This window comes from Zootermopsis nevadensis, unplaced genomic scaffold (assembly GCF_977971745.1).
Source record: "Zootermopsis nevadensis isolate Lab colony 2312 unplaced genomic scaffold, Znev_1.0 Znev_ptg000061l, whole genome shotgun sequence".
Classification (NCBI taxonomy): Eukaryota; Metazoa; Arthropoda; class Insecta; order Blattodea; family Termopsidae; genus Zootermopsis; species Zootermopsis nevadensis.
Genome location: NW_028259192.1, coordinates 21192581 through 21207374, shown reverse-complemented (window position 1 = coordinate 21207374; position 14794 = coordinate 21192581). Strand labels below are relative to the sequence as shown.

Genomic DNA, 14794 nt, shown 5'->3' with positions numbered 1-14794 from the left:
GAATGTGGGATCATTGAATTCAATTGCATATATCATGCTGCTATATAAGCCAAAAAATAAGGTAACAATCATAAATGTTGCTAACATGTTATGTAAAATATTACACAGTCTTTCATTATCGTACCTGTATTTTGGATCGATATGGAAAGGACACATTCCAAATATTTTTGACACAAAATGTAGAGGCTGAATAACGAAATGAACATCTTGTTCAAACGGTTCTTTCTTCATGGCAAAGCTTCAAAGTACTAAAATTTTGTAATGCTAGTTCATAAAACGAACATCGACCAAGAAATACAATTATACGTCTACTTGGAAATTTTTTCCTAGTCAAATCTATTTTCCTTTATCTCACACAAACACAATTTATCACGAACTGGCATCAACAGTGACACTTTCTTGTCTGTATTAATGTTGGAATCGTGCGACAGAATTTATAATTGTCTGCTTTAGTTGTGTGTGTGTGTGTGGAGTCAATTAGGAGTAATGGAAAATAAATAATTACTCATAGACTTATTCTAAAGTGTTTTACGTTATTAGTTTCATACTGTAATATACAAACAAAAAATTTTCTGTTTACAATTTTGAAGTTTGTAAATTTGTGTAATGAAGTCAACAGTCGACGGTAATATTCTCATGGGCTTATTGATTACAATGCAAATAAATGTCATGTAATCGATTTTGTTTTCATTTTCCGCACTTAACATAGATACATATTTACCTACATATTACATCACATCCGTTAACGAACTAGTAACAGGGAATATAAATGTACGTATAGTATCTCAGCTAGTACTACCATAAATAAAGAAATGTATGCCTTTATCAAGTCATTTGTGCATTTTGTTCGAAGGAAATTAATCATATTTTTCAGATTCTGTTTCACACTTTTTTAAATATTGTAGTGGTATAGTATTCAATTCAATTCAATTCATTTATAATAATTAATAATAACAATAATTGTTTGAATAATGTTTACAGAATAATTTTCGAAGTTAGGCTATATTTAAATTAAACTATGTGATTGTATGAAAATTACTCAAATTGGGATGACAAAGTTGTATGCTACAGGCACATTGGTGGAATATAAAAATAATTCTACCTTGTACCACAACAGTAACCTGATAATCGTAATAATACGTACCTCTTCATTTTGGTGGGATTTGGGGGGGGGGGGGGAGATTTAATAATAATGTGTTTTCGCACGACCTGAATTGTAGAACAGGATTTTCCACTGAGTACAGTCAGTAATAATTCCCTTGCCATTCAGGGCGTATCTGGAGAACATGAAACTAAAATTCCTGGGCTGGATTAATCTAGTATATGAAGAGATAAATGAAGCAAATCAGTTCGTCTTCTCGGAACACCTGAAGCTAATTATTTATGAGTTTTCAACACAATTAGTTTTTACGAAGAAGTAAAATAAAAGACGTTTTTTAAATCAAAATAAACGTGGAATGAGTTAATGTATTTTTAAACCTAATTAAATATGTAAGAAACACACTTTCAGAATACGATCGATCCTAAAGTGAGTCAAACATTAATATTACGAGCACACCAAAATACTAAAACATTCTATTCCGTACATTTCATAAATAAAACAATTCCAAAATATAGAGTACGCACAAACTTTCCTGACTGTAATAAAATATTGTGAAATTTAAAAAGACTTTAACGTCACTAGACCACGTACACAGCACGAGAAACTGCCTCAAATTTCAAGAACAGTTCAAGGCAAGGCAAGGTAAGGTGTGTATTTTCACAGCGTTTGATCGAAGTTACTTCTGCCCCTAAAACAAATTAGTGTATATCAGAAACGTTAATTCAAAATTAAAATGCTCGAATATCCTCATGTAAATATATTTACTATAACTGAATCAGCACTAGAATATATGACGTAATAACACCAAAACTCGCACACAAAAATTGCAAATTTAAGGCGAATAATCCACAGACACTGAATTCAACTCTGATGTCTCTCAGTTGATTAGTGAAGGCATTAAGTTCAACAACTGTCCCGTGTGTCACATTAGGAAGTAGTTGAATCCTGTGGATACATACCATTAATTTATAGACCTCGTCTGTAACAAGATGACAACACGAATTTAGCCACACATACATGAATATAATTGACACGCACCAACATAAGAGCAATACTGATTCGATATACTGTTTTAACTCATGTCGATACACAATAGTATCTTTGAAAAGTATGATTCCCAAGTAGATCGACGGTGTCAAATTAAGTAATATTGAAATAATAACCAGGAGAATAGTAGTTCCGTAATATTTGTTGATGAGTAGTAACACGTCGTGTAACTGGCTATAAATTTGTCTCAGATCACGAATCATAAACACATCCTCAGTTCGGGACTTGACATCTAAATTGAAAGCTAAAATTGAAATACGCCTGCGACTGTTAAATTTCACAGAAACATCGTGCGACGTGCCATCTGTAAACAGCAGTTTGGAAAGTGTTGAATAAATTTGTTCGTACCTCGTTTTCAACACGAGGACTAAAGTAATGTATTGAAAAATGATTAAAAAGAAAATAACATTGCATAAAGTACGTAAAATGGTATATGCATTGTACACAATACCACGGTTAAATGAAAAGCAGAATGATAACGCAGAGTTAATTCCTAGTATTAGAGTAATAAGTGACAGCTGCTTCGTTCTTGACGACCTTCGTGTTCTAAAAAGTTTCTCCCTGTTATCACGAAGACACAGCTTGCTGTCAATTACATTTATGCTGTTCAATATACGAGGAAGATACTGTCTGTGTATTGTAACGTTGAGAATTAAAGTGACAATGCAGGTGGTATGGTATGATACAGATGAAATAAACCACATCGTTCGAATTGTTGAAAGTAGAACAGGTTCATCAATGACGGCTACAAACAATTCTGAGATACAGAATCCCACGAGGATGAGAATGGTCTGGAATGTCGTCAAGATAATGTCTGAATATTGAAAACTCTTTCCTCTTGCAGCAGAATTTGCCTTCTGAATTGAAAACGGCGCTAATGCCAGTAATCTTGAAATAAAACACAGAAGTTCAATTTCGAAATAAATATTGTATTTTAATTCGTGATTCTTCATACTGATATTTACGCGAACACTGAACACGTTTTAGGCGACTTGTGAGTTTGTCGTGGGTTCAGGCGTACTGAAAGAAATGTACATTTTCTCTGCTACGTCTCAGAGTAAGTAATGAACGCTTTTACGTACCAAATGTTCATCCCATTTTCCGTCCCTTTAACGTAATATATAAAGTACATATATCACGTCTTTATTTTCCTTACAGAAATAGTAGTAATAAATTTTCAATTCACGGTCTCAAATGTAAAACACTTTGTGTACTACGTAAGTGCATGAAAGTGAATTCGATCATTTGTAGGGTTAATGTGTAGGACGATATTTTCAGTTAATATTGAGGCACAAAAATCAGTTAGTAGAGCTTTAAAAATGCTAATGAATTAATTTTCCTGGTGTATACAAATTTCTTTAATAACAATAAATTAACGGCTTTAAACGTGTGGTTTAAAATAAAAGTAATTGACGTAGTGAAATATTGAAACCGATTTCCGGTCTCTTTAGTTATGAATACAGGGTATAGCTGATCTATGTTAGAAAGCTGAGGTCGTTTGCCTTTTTTCTCTTCCATGTCTCTACGTAAACTTGTCATCTTGTATGAATAAATACCACAAAGTATATGTTACTGTAATAGACGTTCAAATTATCATTATACGAGCAGATACAATCTATTTGCAGCCACGTTTATGTTTGTTTGCTTTCGAAATTGTCTCTTCCATAACGACGTCGACATCATACGACAGTTGATATCTACTCCAGCAGGAAACATATCGTAACTCTGCCAGTTAATTCGCCAGTCCCAATTGAAAAGTGAAGAAAATGGACGTGAATTAGCTGTAGATATAAGCCTGAGAATCTGGTAACATTATTTTCCGTGTATTTTTAAGTTATTGTATTTCGAAGCATCCTGTGATGAACGATGACTAAGGAGAAGTATCCGAATCAAAAATTAGGATCTGTGACCGAATAATAAATTTAATGTGACGTAAGAAACATATAAAAAAATTTCAAGTTAATATTTAAGCGCTTGTTGTGATATATGAGTATGTATAAACACGTGAGGAATAACTAACTAACTAACTAGATGGCTTACCGAACCCGAAGGTTCATCACCGAATTAACCAAAGCCCTCCACCGGACCCTGTCCTGGGCCAACAAAATCCAGTTTCCTTCAACTCCTATCTCCCATAGATCCCGCCTGAGATTATCCTCCCACCTACGTCTAGGTCTCCCCAGCGGTCTCTTCCCTTCAGGTTTCCCAACCAGTACCCAGTGCACACCTCTTGTCCCATCCATGCGCGCTACATGCCCGGCCCATCTCACTCTTCTCGACTTAATCACCCTCACAATACTGGGGGAGCAGTACAGATTTTTAAGCTCGTCATTACGCAGTTTTCTCCACGCCCCATCGTCTTCCCTCTTAGGCCCAAATATCCTCCTCAACACCCGATTCTCAAACACCTGCAATCTGTGTTCCTCCCTCTGAGTGAGAGACCATTTTTCGCACCCATACAAAATAACAGGCAAGATTACTGTTTTGTATACTTTAATTTTCAGGTTCTTAGAAATCAGACGGGAAGACAAAATATTTTGGACTGAGAAGTAGCAAGCATTTCCGGAATTTAGTCTCCTCCTAACTTCCTCACAAGTATCATTTTGATTTGTTATTGTTGTTCCCAAATAGTTGAACTTTGTAACCCTTTCAAAGGATTTATTAGCCGCCCTAAGATAATTTTGCCCGCCTGTCTTCTGATGACGAGATACTAACATGTACTTAGTTTTTTCTGAATTTACTTCCTGCCCCACTTGTCTACCAGCCTCTAGTAAAACTTCTGCATTCCTCTTTATTGTATTTATATCGTCCCCCAATAAATTAACATCATCAGAATATGCCAATAGCTGATGTGTCCCATTCAATTGCAAACCCTCCTGCCTACCTTGGACCTTCCTGATGGCGTATTCTAGCGCAAAGTTAAAGAGCAAGGGAGACAAAGCATCTCCTTGTTTTAGACCGTTCTTGATGAGGAATGTCTCAGATACATATTTACCTACTCGAATTTTGCTACAGTTTTCATTTAAGCACATTTTTATTAGACCCACTAGCTTCTTTGGTACGTGAGGAATACAGACATAAATTTCTCATTTAAATCCCTATTTGATATATTAAAGACATGTGGATTAGTGCTTTTATAGTTCTTAGGAACAAATAACGATTATTAATTTCTGGTTTAGTTTTTGTGTCTGTGTGGCTAATTAGTCCTTTTTTTTGTAGGAATGTGCCTGAGTTACGTATATTGAAGTCAGTCCTTCAAAATGTCCGTGTCATGTCCTTATAATTCTTACCAGTATCGCTACTGAGATTCTGACGTATGTAAAGAAAAACGATATTCAGCTCTTCCTGGAGAAATATTTAATATTTCGATCGGTTTATTGAACTATGGAAATGAAATTATTTATATAATCATGCACCTGACATTTCATAGCTCGTGTTGTCTTGGAGAAAACGTGTGTTTACGTATTGCGTTTCTACTATCTATTACGCACTTTACGAACTTAATAGAGCAGCTGAAGATAATGGGGGTTTATACTTTATTTTAATGCTATTTATAATATATTTATCTGCATATTCTTGTTTGTAGCAGGGTACGTATTAACAACGAGGTGTTGTCAATCAAGTGATTAATCAAATAGAAGATGTGTTAACATATAAAAATTCCAGTTATATCGATAAATAAAAAACAAATTAATTAAAGAGCTTCAGGAAATGTGCTCGAAATTAGTGTTAATGAAAGTATAATTTAGTGCGCTCGGGTTCTTTGTGTTAAACCGGCCGTTTCTGTTTACAATTAATACTGGCGTGTGCACTTACATACTAATAATGATGCACTTAGAGTAGTTAACTGTCTTGCTTAAGTGAATACAAATTTGTGGTTCGCGATTATTTCATTTGTACCCATAATTCGTATGTATAAGAATAATATTTGTGCTAATCGTATTGTAACACATCGAGAGACAGATATTTTTATAAAGAACATGATAACATAAACATTAAATACTATCGCATTTCTATACAATTTTGTAAGCAATATTATCTGAAGACATAAATTTGGATTTAAACAATTGATAGAGTAGGCTAAGTTCGTGATTAAGTGGTAACTGAAATAAAATAAAATTTACGATATAGATATAAAATGACACTTAATTTAGTTAAAAACGCTTATCTTTAGCCTTATCTAGTGAGAGTAGAGTTGTGTTATATAAATCCTTATACTTTCACTTTGCTAATTAATGTCCTTTTACACTTAATGACATTGTGCCAGAGTCGTATAAACAATGTCGATATATATGCTGAAATATTGTGAGGTTAAAATCACTCTGCTTAAGGTAACAGACAACAATTCTTGTCTGACACACGGCTTGAATGAATTATTATTAACAAATTCCTGCTTTATGGAAATTCTATTCCGTTATGTAACGTAAATTTTGAAAAACGAATAATAACTTGTTCAAAAAAAATGCTTCTACATTCATTATATCTGTACTTACAGTGAAATTATTTCGTTAAACAACTTCAACTGACCGATCTCTTTAATGGAAGCCCATTGTGTTTCGTTTTAAAGAGTAACCGCGTTCGTAACATTACTAGAAAACTGCCCGTCAAGAACGACTTTAAAATGTAAAGCAATACGAAAACACATTTTATTAAAAAACATAGAACGTTGCATTTACAAAATAAAATTAAGAGATGTATGACAGAGAAATGTGTTTCAGTACGCCTTCTTTTATAATTAAGAAATATAATAATATACCGTTTACTGAAATTGAAATTAAGTTCTTTCGTCGAGGTTCCAAGAACTGTGCTTCGTTGTACAGAAATTTACGTATTCAGTAGACGATGACAGAAGTACATGCACGTAGAAGGCCTGCCTTAATGGAATTACCATGACGACAGTTATAATGATATCCTATGCAACATAAAATTTCTTGAAAGCAAATAATGACCACTCAAAATTGCACAGTATACAGATGTATTTACGTAAATTTTGGTCATCTGGGTAATTGTACCTCGTGTTTAGTCTCAGAAGATTACGCGGTATCACAACCAAGGGACACAATAAACGGGCTTCCCACACATATATTATTGTGAAGATTTCTGTCTTCTGGGTTGTTGCACTGTGTAGTCTGGTCGATGTTAACCAACGTTTCAGAGGTCATACTGCCTCCGTCATCAGGGCGATGAAGATTTCTGTCTTCTGGGTTGTTGCGCTGTGTAGTCTGGTCGATGTTTACCAACGTTTCTGAGGTCATACTGCCTCCGTCATCAGAGATGACGGAGGCAGTATGACCTCTGAAACGTTGGTTAACATCGACCAGACTACACAGCGCAACAACCCAGAAGACAGAAATCTTCAAGCAACTGGCTGTTGGCTTGTTATCATTTGCTGAAAACGGATTTTGGACCTTAGGTCTGATGTTGTATTTGCAGGTCACCTTCATAGAACCGACATCACCAATGGCAAATAACTCTGTGACATCCAGCCCGATTTACACAGCCGTAAAACCACTGCACTTGGTGTGCAAAATATTTGGACTACTACCATGGTTGTTCAAGGAAGACCTTATTAAGAAAACTGTGCCAATTGCCTGTGATTTATTTAATATTACATACAGCCTGTTATGGGTAATTTCATTTTCTGTGGGATTATGTTGCCATATTCGTGATGAATCATCTGAGGATATGAACTATTTAATGCCAAAACTACGTATTATTGAAAATATTGATGTTATTTTTACGTACCTTACTAGCATTCTATGTTTGGTTCATATGTCAGTAATCAGTAAGATAAAGTTTACTCAGTTACTTGATAAAGTTTCAAAATTGGACGGTAAACTTTTTAATTTAAAAGAAGAACAGAGTGCTAATAGGAAAACGAAATTCATTATCATAATGGAATTAGTAAAATATTACACTCGTCTCTTCAATAAATGTTGAAACCGATAGTCATGTATCGATAAGCCAAAATATCCATTCTATTAGGGCTTTATACAACGGAATATACGACATTGTTTGCCTTGTAAATTCCCTTTATGGATTATCAATTCTTGCTATTACGTGTTGCGTCTTGGTGGAACTCGTTTTCGTCACCTATTACGCACTCTGTTGCTTCCAGATCGATTTCGTCGTAGAAATATTTGGCGATATATTTCTGTCGTTGATGTTTGTGAAAATGGCCACTGTCTGCCAATTTGCTGCAAACGAGGGAGAAACTTCAAGAATTCTGGTGCAGAAATTACTATTAGAGGACGATTTAAAAGAAGAAGATTATAAGGAACTGGCAATGTTATCGGCTCAGTTGAGGGATATGAAGATTAGATACAAAGCGTGTGGATTTTTTAAGTTGAATCTTCCATATTTGTGCAGCATGGTGGGCGCGATAGTGTCATATGTAATTATTATGGTTCAGATACAATGAGGCCACGTTAGTAGTGAATTTGCATTACGAAATGCACTCTGGCGTGTTTACAACCATTACTGATATAGCTTATGAAATTTGTTTTGTTTCTTGGTAATTTGTACTTAATTTAATTGGTGCTTTCAAAAACACTGTTTATACCTACACCTAACGTTAATGTAATCACATAATTTAAACTAAATGCTTTGTATTTGGAGGAACGTTTGAAAAGTACACAGTTTTTGAGTGATTGTCTCTGGCGATTGTCCCATAACTATGATAAGGACGAAGGCGTGTAACATTTATTCTGTGACAGATCCATTTTATAAGCTTTGCAAAGTTATTTGCTTATTTCCAAATTACAATACTGGACGTGTGAAAAGAGATGATGGGAAAAATCTTGTTAGGTTATGGGGTTTATTGTGGTCATTGACTGTGGTCACCATTCTTGTGGTCTGCTTTGTCTACCGAATAACAAAAACTATTTTTGAAGAATATAATTACGTTAAATCTGTCATATGGGTTCCGGACATAATTGCGAGTTCCGTGACGTTCATATCAGGTATAATATGCATTATAATTAGTGCTAATGGTCAGAGTGTTAAGCTGAATGCTGTTGAACTGGAGATCGACGCAATTGAGAGACACTTCTGCGGTCTACAAGCAAAGAGTAACAATTTCAATAAACTTGGTCTCGCATTAATAATTATAGTCGTGTTTATGGTTGTTCTTATGGTATCTACGAGTTATGCATACATTTATTTGTGGAGGTCATATTTTAATTCATATGTTCTTTTTGGCGAACATTATTGCTATATTATATTTTATTTAATATTTGTGAAGTACGTATTTTATGTTAGAGTCTTACATGGATATTTCAAAGAATTAAATATTCATATAATGTCAGCGTTAGATAATAAAACAGTGGGGGAATTTGATAAAATAGAGGAGCGTACTTTAAATACCACTAAATGTTTCGAAGTGGTTATTATTGAAGATTTCCCTCTGAGAGACGCAGAATACGAAAGCAAATGCTTTCCAGATTTGTCTGTATCGAAGCGTCAAAATATGGTAGATGTGCAGATCTCATACACAAAATCAAGAAATTGCAGATTGAACTTTACGCTTTGACTCAACTAATAAATTCTGCATTCGGTTTTCAGATTTTCCTAGTTTTATCCGCGATATTCCTTATGAATACTTTTTCTTTCCAACTGATGTCATATTTTATAATGAATCTCGCCAGAAATTACTATGATGTCGTTGAAACTACTTACCGAGGTTACATTGCCATCGTCTGGGGAACAATGAATTCCGTTCTACTCGTCATTTTTTCTATAGCCTGCGATGAAACGAGCGAAGAAGCTGCTAAGTCTGTTCCACTCGTCTACTCGCTCCTCGTCGGTCTAGACGCCGAGAGTAGCTTGGCAGCTGATCTTTGCTCATTCTTCTCTCAGCTCACGAACTTAAAGATTCAATTTACGGCCTGTGGTTTGTTCACAATCAATCTACAATTTCTTTTCTCTGTCATAGGTGTGACTTGTACTTATGTGATTCTGTTGTATCAGTTAAGCTGAATATCTTGTAGAAGATGGTTTAATTTTATTTTATTACTGTGTAAAGCACGTGTATTTCCTCAGACTCTTGATATCGATATGAAATAAAGTAATTTAAACTGTGTCTAACGATGTTTTCTTACTTAGATGTGAAGATAAGTGCGCTAAGTTCATCTAAACTTTGATAAATGTGTGTTATATTTAAGTAGTTTGCTTGCGTTCGTACGCACAAAGTTTAAATTGATTCGAACCTGGGGAAAACTTTGAAATAACGCAACACGTGAGAAGGCTAACAAGAATTCTTGGCAATAGATACATCGCAATGCTGGTATCGTTAGGAAGGTTTTAGGAATAATCTGTTTAGATGACTGTAACCTTGAAATAACGTAGTACGTATTTGTCTGATATGTTCATTGCTGTCCAACGTTGGACGGGTGGCAAACTAAATGAAGGATTGAGTGAATAATTATACGAAATAAATAATTCCAGTTCACTTATGGCGAGCCTCTTTTAGCGAGCTTCGCTGATTGCCTGACATTTCAGAGAAAGGAGCGAATTTACACATAAATTACTTTATTCGTTATGTCAAGTGCATCCAGCATGCAAAACGATACCAAAGTGTTGTCAAGATAATGTACTTAAAACTTGATTACTGAGTTTTTTTAAGTTTGTTCATCGTCGAAGACAAAAGCACATACTCCGCTGGATTGTGACTGTCCAGAAACATAGTAATCCGATGTCCAGCACGTAATGAGAGTGACGATATTAAAACTGCGCAATTGTCTTATGGATCTGTGGGTCACTTTTCCTCAAAGCATACAAGTCTAGGATTTGTAAACTTTTTGTAGCATAAATTATTTTTATTTACAAGTGGTAAATCGAGAAACAATCAGTTAGCCTTAAATGTATTTAATAAGAGATCAGGTTTCGAATTATACGTAATAGAAGACCCGCACTAATTTAACTCATTGGAGTAAGGCCAGTTTCGAGAAGCTCTTAGGCGATCAGCTGATTACAAATTTCCGGAACTTGAAAATTCGTCATCATGGCTACAAGACCACGCTACGATTTTCCTGTCGTGAGTCGGTGTGTCATCATCACTCTGTCCGTATGACGTGATGTTCAGTTACGTAGGTCATTCAGATATATATTAATAGTTTTTTATCAACGGCTTAGGATCTCCACGTTTTATAATTGCACCTCGCACTGAATACAAACAGACATGTAGCCCAAATGGTAGAAGAGAACGCAAGTATCACGCACATTAAATAATAACTTATCTAGTAAGGATCACAAAACGGTTACCTGTGCGTGGTAATATTTGAAATTAGGGGACGAAAAATTTTGTTTGTGTGCATGATTGTATATATATTTGATCGCTTAACATTGATTCATACATACGTTATGATTTCTTAGTTGAATATTTTTCTTACATCTCTTTTGTAATCCTGAGATAGATAAATAAATAAATAATAAAATACATTCTGTTTAATCTGTTTGTACGTTCGGTAACATTTAAGTAATCTTTTACTTTATTCATTCCCCCTGGGTTATCAAGTCACCCCCTGCTTTTGTTCAATTGATATGCGCTGTGATGTGTCACGAATTTCGATTTCAACAACTGAAAACGTATTCGCGCTGTGGCATGTTCAAATTTTTGAAGTCCAGATGTAATAAGAAAAAATATTTGTGATTGATTATATGTCGCACGGCACATAATGTCTTCTGTAATGAAAGCGGGTGATTGTATATGTTACATTTTACAAGTCCTGCTACCTTTAGGAATCTTTTAGGCTAACGAACGGAAAAAATGTTGGATAAGGGATGAAGTTACCAAATAAATAAACTGAACTGAAATATGTTATTTCCTATGTGGCGTATATTAATAAATCTTAACGCTTGTAATTACTTAATCTTCAACAAGAATCTTTAATAAACTTCTTAAATTATGTAAATATAGCAGGGCACCTGGATTACTTAACTGATACATGCAAATGTCAGATAAGTTGATTTAATCAAACAATATGAGAATATCAGCAACACAGTCAAAGTCCACGTGTTTTTCACTTAATATTACGCGAGAAATCGCCTTAACTGTGGCCAGGGCTCTCTCCCGCGGCATCGATATAAGATCTGTGGTAGACTGCACAGAGTTTCATCTCACTATTTCATGAAAGAGTTTATTATAAAGAGGTTACAGCAGTGATTCAAAATGACAAAGCCAGTACATTTGAAACAAAAAGATATTTGGTAAATTAATAGTTGATAAAAATTAATACAGTAATCAAATAATTGAGGATGAGAGCACGCAACATTTTGATTGAAAAGCCAAAATGGAAGACCTAGGCGCAATTTTGAGGATAATTTTGAAATTATTTTTTTAAGGAAATACGGCGGGGGTTTGCGAAATTGATTCGTTTGGTCAAAGGTGTGGGCCCTCGGGGGGCTGCTGAGAAAATTGAAACTTAGGGGTTCTAATTTATCACTGGCTAAGTCACCGTCGTCTTCTCAGAACGAACTGTGATCCGCGGATGTATAATCACGTGGCAATTCCTCGAATAAAATTTTAATTGAAAATCATGTCGCAAGTATGAAGAAATTAAAGCCGACAGTCGTCTGTCTGTGCCCCTAACTGGAATTGTGCGTTAAACAGGAGGGCAAGGAAATAATTATGCATGAATATGTATACTGCTGAGTGATAATACGGAGTTCATGCTTACCTGAAATCTCCAAGTTCGTTTGAACCATAAAAGCACAGATTCATAAATACAGCTGAGTCTTTATTGTGCAATACTTTCATTTACAATCAAATACGAATAGTAACAAGAGCTTAATTGAAGTGAAACATTTTCTGGTGCTTTGCTATCCTTTGTTAAGCATAGTTTGCTGAATTTAATTATTAAACAATTACTTTCATAAAAATATTTCTACAGAGATTTACTGAAATATTCAGACAAGAGAATAAGCATTGTTATGCTTATTGCTCCAGTCTGTAATTCACAATTTTTAATTCAAAAGCCCCTCTGTCAAGAGGGAGACTTGATAAATTTACATTGTTTTTGTCGTAAATACGTTTATATGGAAGGGTCATTCCCCAAAAAAGTGTTACGATAGAAAAATGTGTTAGATCCATATCAACAATGTGTAAATATGGACCGACAACAATGGTCAGCTTGCGTTCATTGTTATGTTACCTAAGAAACGTCATCTGTTTACTCGGCATCGTTGTGTTACATTACTGCCGTCAACAATCCGCTTTCGTAACAATATGAATGACATTGAAGATAACATTACATTACGTAAATATAATTTAAATACAGAGACGTATTTACGTCAAATTCTCCACTGTAACTTTTTTTAGATTGGAATTTCACTCTTATTACATTACACTGGGTTTATGAAAATACACTATTAACGTGGCCTCATTCTATCTGAATCATAATTATAACATATGACACTACCGCGCCGACCACACTACACAGATATGGCAAATTCAATGTAAAGAATTTGCAAGCTGTGTATTTAATCTTCGTATCCCTCAACTGAGCCGATAACATTAGGAGTTCTTTACAGTCTTTATATCCTAAATCGTCCTCTAACATTACCTTCTGCACCAGGATTATCGACGACTGGATTTCGTTTTCAGAAATTTGGCACATTATGATCATTTTCAGAAATATCAAAAAGAATATGATATCTTTAGAATTGGTTATGATGAAATCTACATCAAGAGAAGTCACCGCGACGTACGTGATAAGAACGAGGTCTAACAAAATCCAACAGGACATCGCAAGAAGTGGTAATCCATATAAATAATTGACAATACAAGCCACGTCGTACAGCTGATTGTACAAGATTCTTATAGAATGTATCTCTTGGTTTCCAGATACATGATTACTTGTTTCGACTCTTATTAAAGATACATATGGAGTAGTCGCGTTGCGTTTATTAATAGGCTTAATGTGTCCACAGTAACCGATTTTGTTTACACGATTAGGACAACTTATGAAGGTTGTAAGTTGTTTATTAAGATGTCTCTGCCTCTGAGTCACAATTAGAACACAATTATTAATTAGAAGAACAGTCAGTGTGTTACATATGTAACTGGAAAGGCTAATTACTTGGGTAATGTAATCAAGGACCTCCCTTCTTGAACGTGTTTGGGCAGTGTATATTTCATACGATATCTCATACGATATGAAGAGTAGTAACATAACTGCAAGTTCCGTTTTGATGATGAACTTGGTTCTTCTGTTTACGTATTTTTCTTCGCTCAGAGTGAACAGTCCATAATCTGCTTGCGAAACTTTTTCGAGTAGCCGAATAAACTTGTTCTTGCAGACTATCGATAAATGAACTAAACATATAATGCTAGTGAAATGCGTAGAAATAACACTCATTTCAGTTAGAATTCGTACCTTCGTCACATTATCAGAAGACAGATGCAAGAGTTTTAAACATAATCTCACAGCAAATAAACATATCCAGACCAAGGAGCAGACGATATTTAAGAAAACACAAACAGTTGGTTCAGTTCTGTCGGCACGGTTTCTCCCGAAGCTGCAAGGAAACAGTCCAAATAGTGCACAAATGAAGGTCAGAGGTTTTAGAGCTACGTAAATTTGCCCTGAACCTGCAGTATTCTCCGTCATTGTGAATGAGGTCTGCTGTGGGACGTTTGTCTTCAAA

General features: G+C 35.0%; 1 protein-coding gene and 1 long non-coding RNA gene across 4 annotated transcripts in view; both read left to right on the top strand.

Moving 5' to 3' along the window:
* Positions 1-14794, top strand: part of LOC110830210 (uncharacterized) — a 266347-nt gene that overhangs the window by 216832 nt on the left and 34721 nt on the right. Inside the window, exon 4 of one of the 3 annotated variants that reach the window (XR_015532516.1) lies at positions 7583-8158. The exons of the other annotated variants lie outside the window; for them this stretch is intronic. This is a non-coding gene — a long non-coding RNA (uncharacterized LOC110830210). Of the gene's footprint in view, positions 1-7582; positions 8159-14794 lie in introns of those variants that run through there. 3 annotated transcript variants of the gene reach the window in all.
* LOC147871256 (uncharacterized) lies at positions 8566-10220 on the top strand. The gene has a single exon (XM_087340167.1). The coding sequence runs from the start codon at positions 9581-9583 to the stop codon at positions 10124-10126; it is 546 nt and encodes a 181-aa protein (XP_087196293.1). The 5' UTR covers positions 8566-9580; the 3' UTR covers positions 10127-10220.

What these genes read in the sequence shown, in the direction of transcription:
- LOC147871256 (XM_087340167.1), top strand. Translation starts at nt 9,581, where the DNA reads ATGCTTTCCAGATTTGTCTGTATCGAAGCGTCAAAATATGGTAGATGT.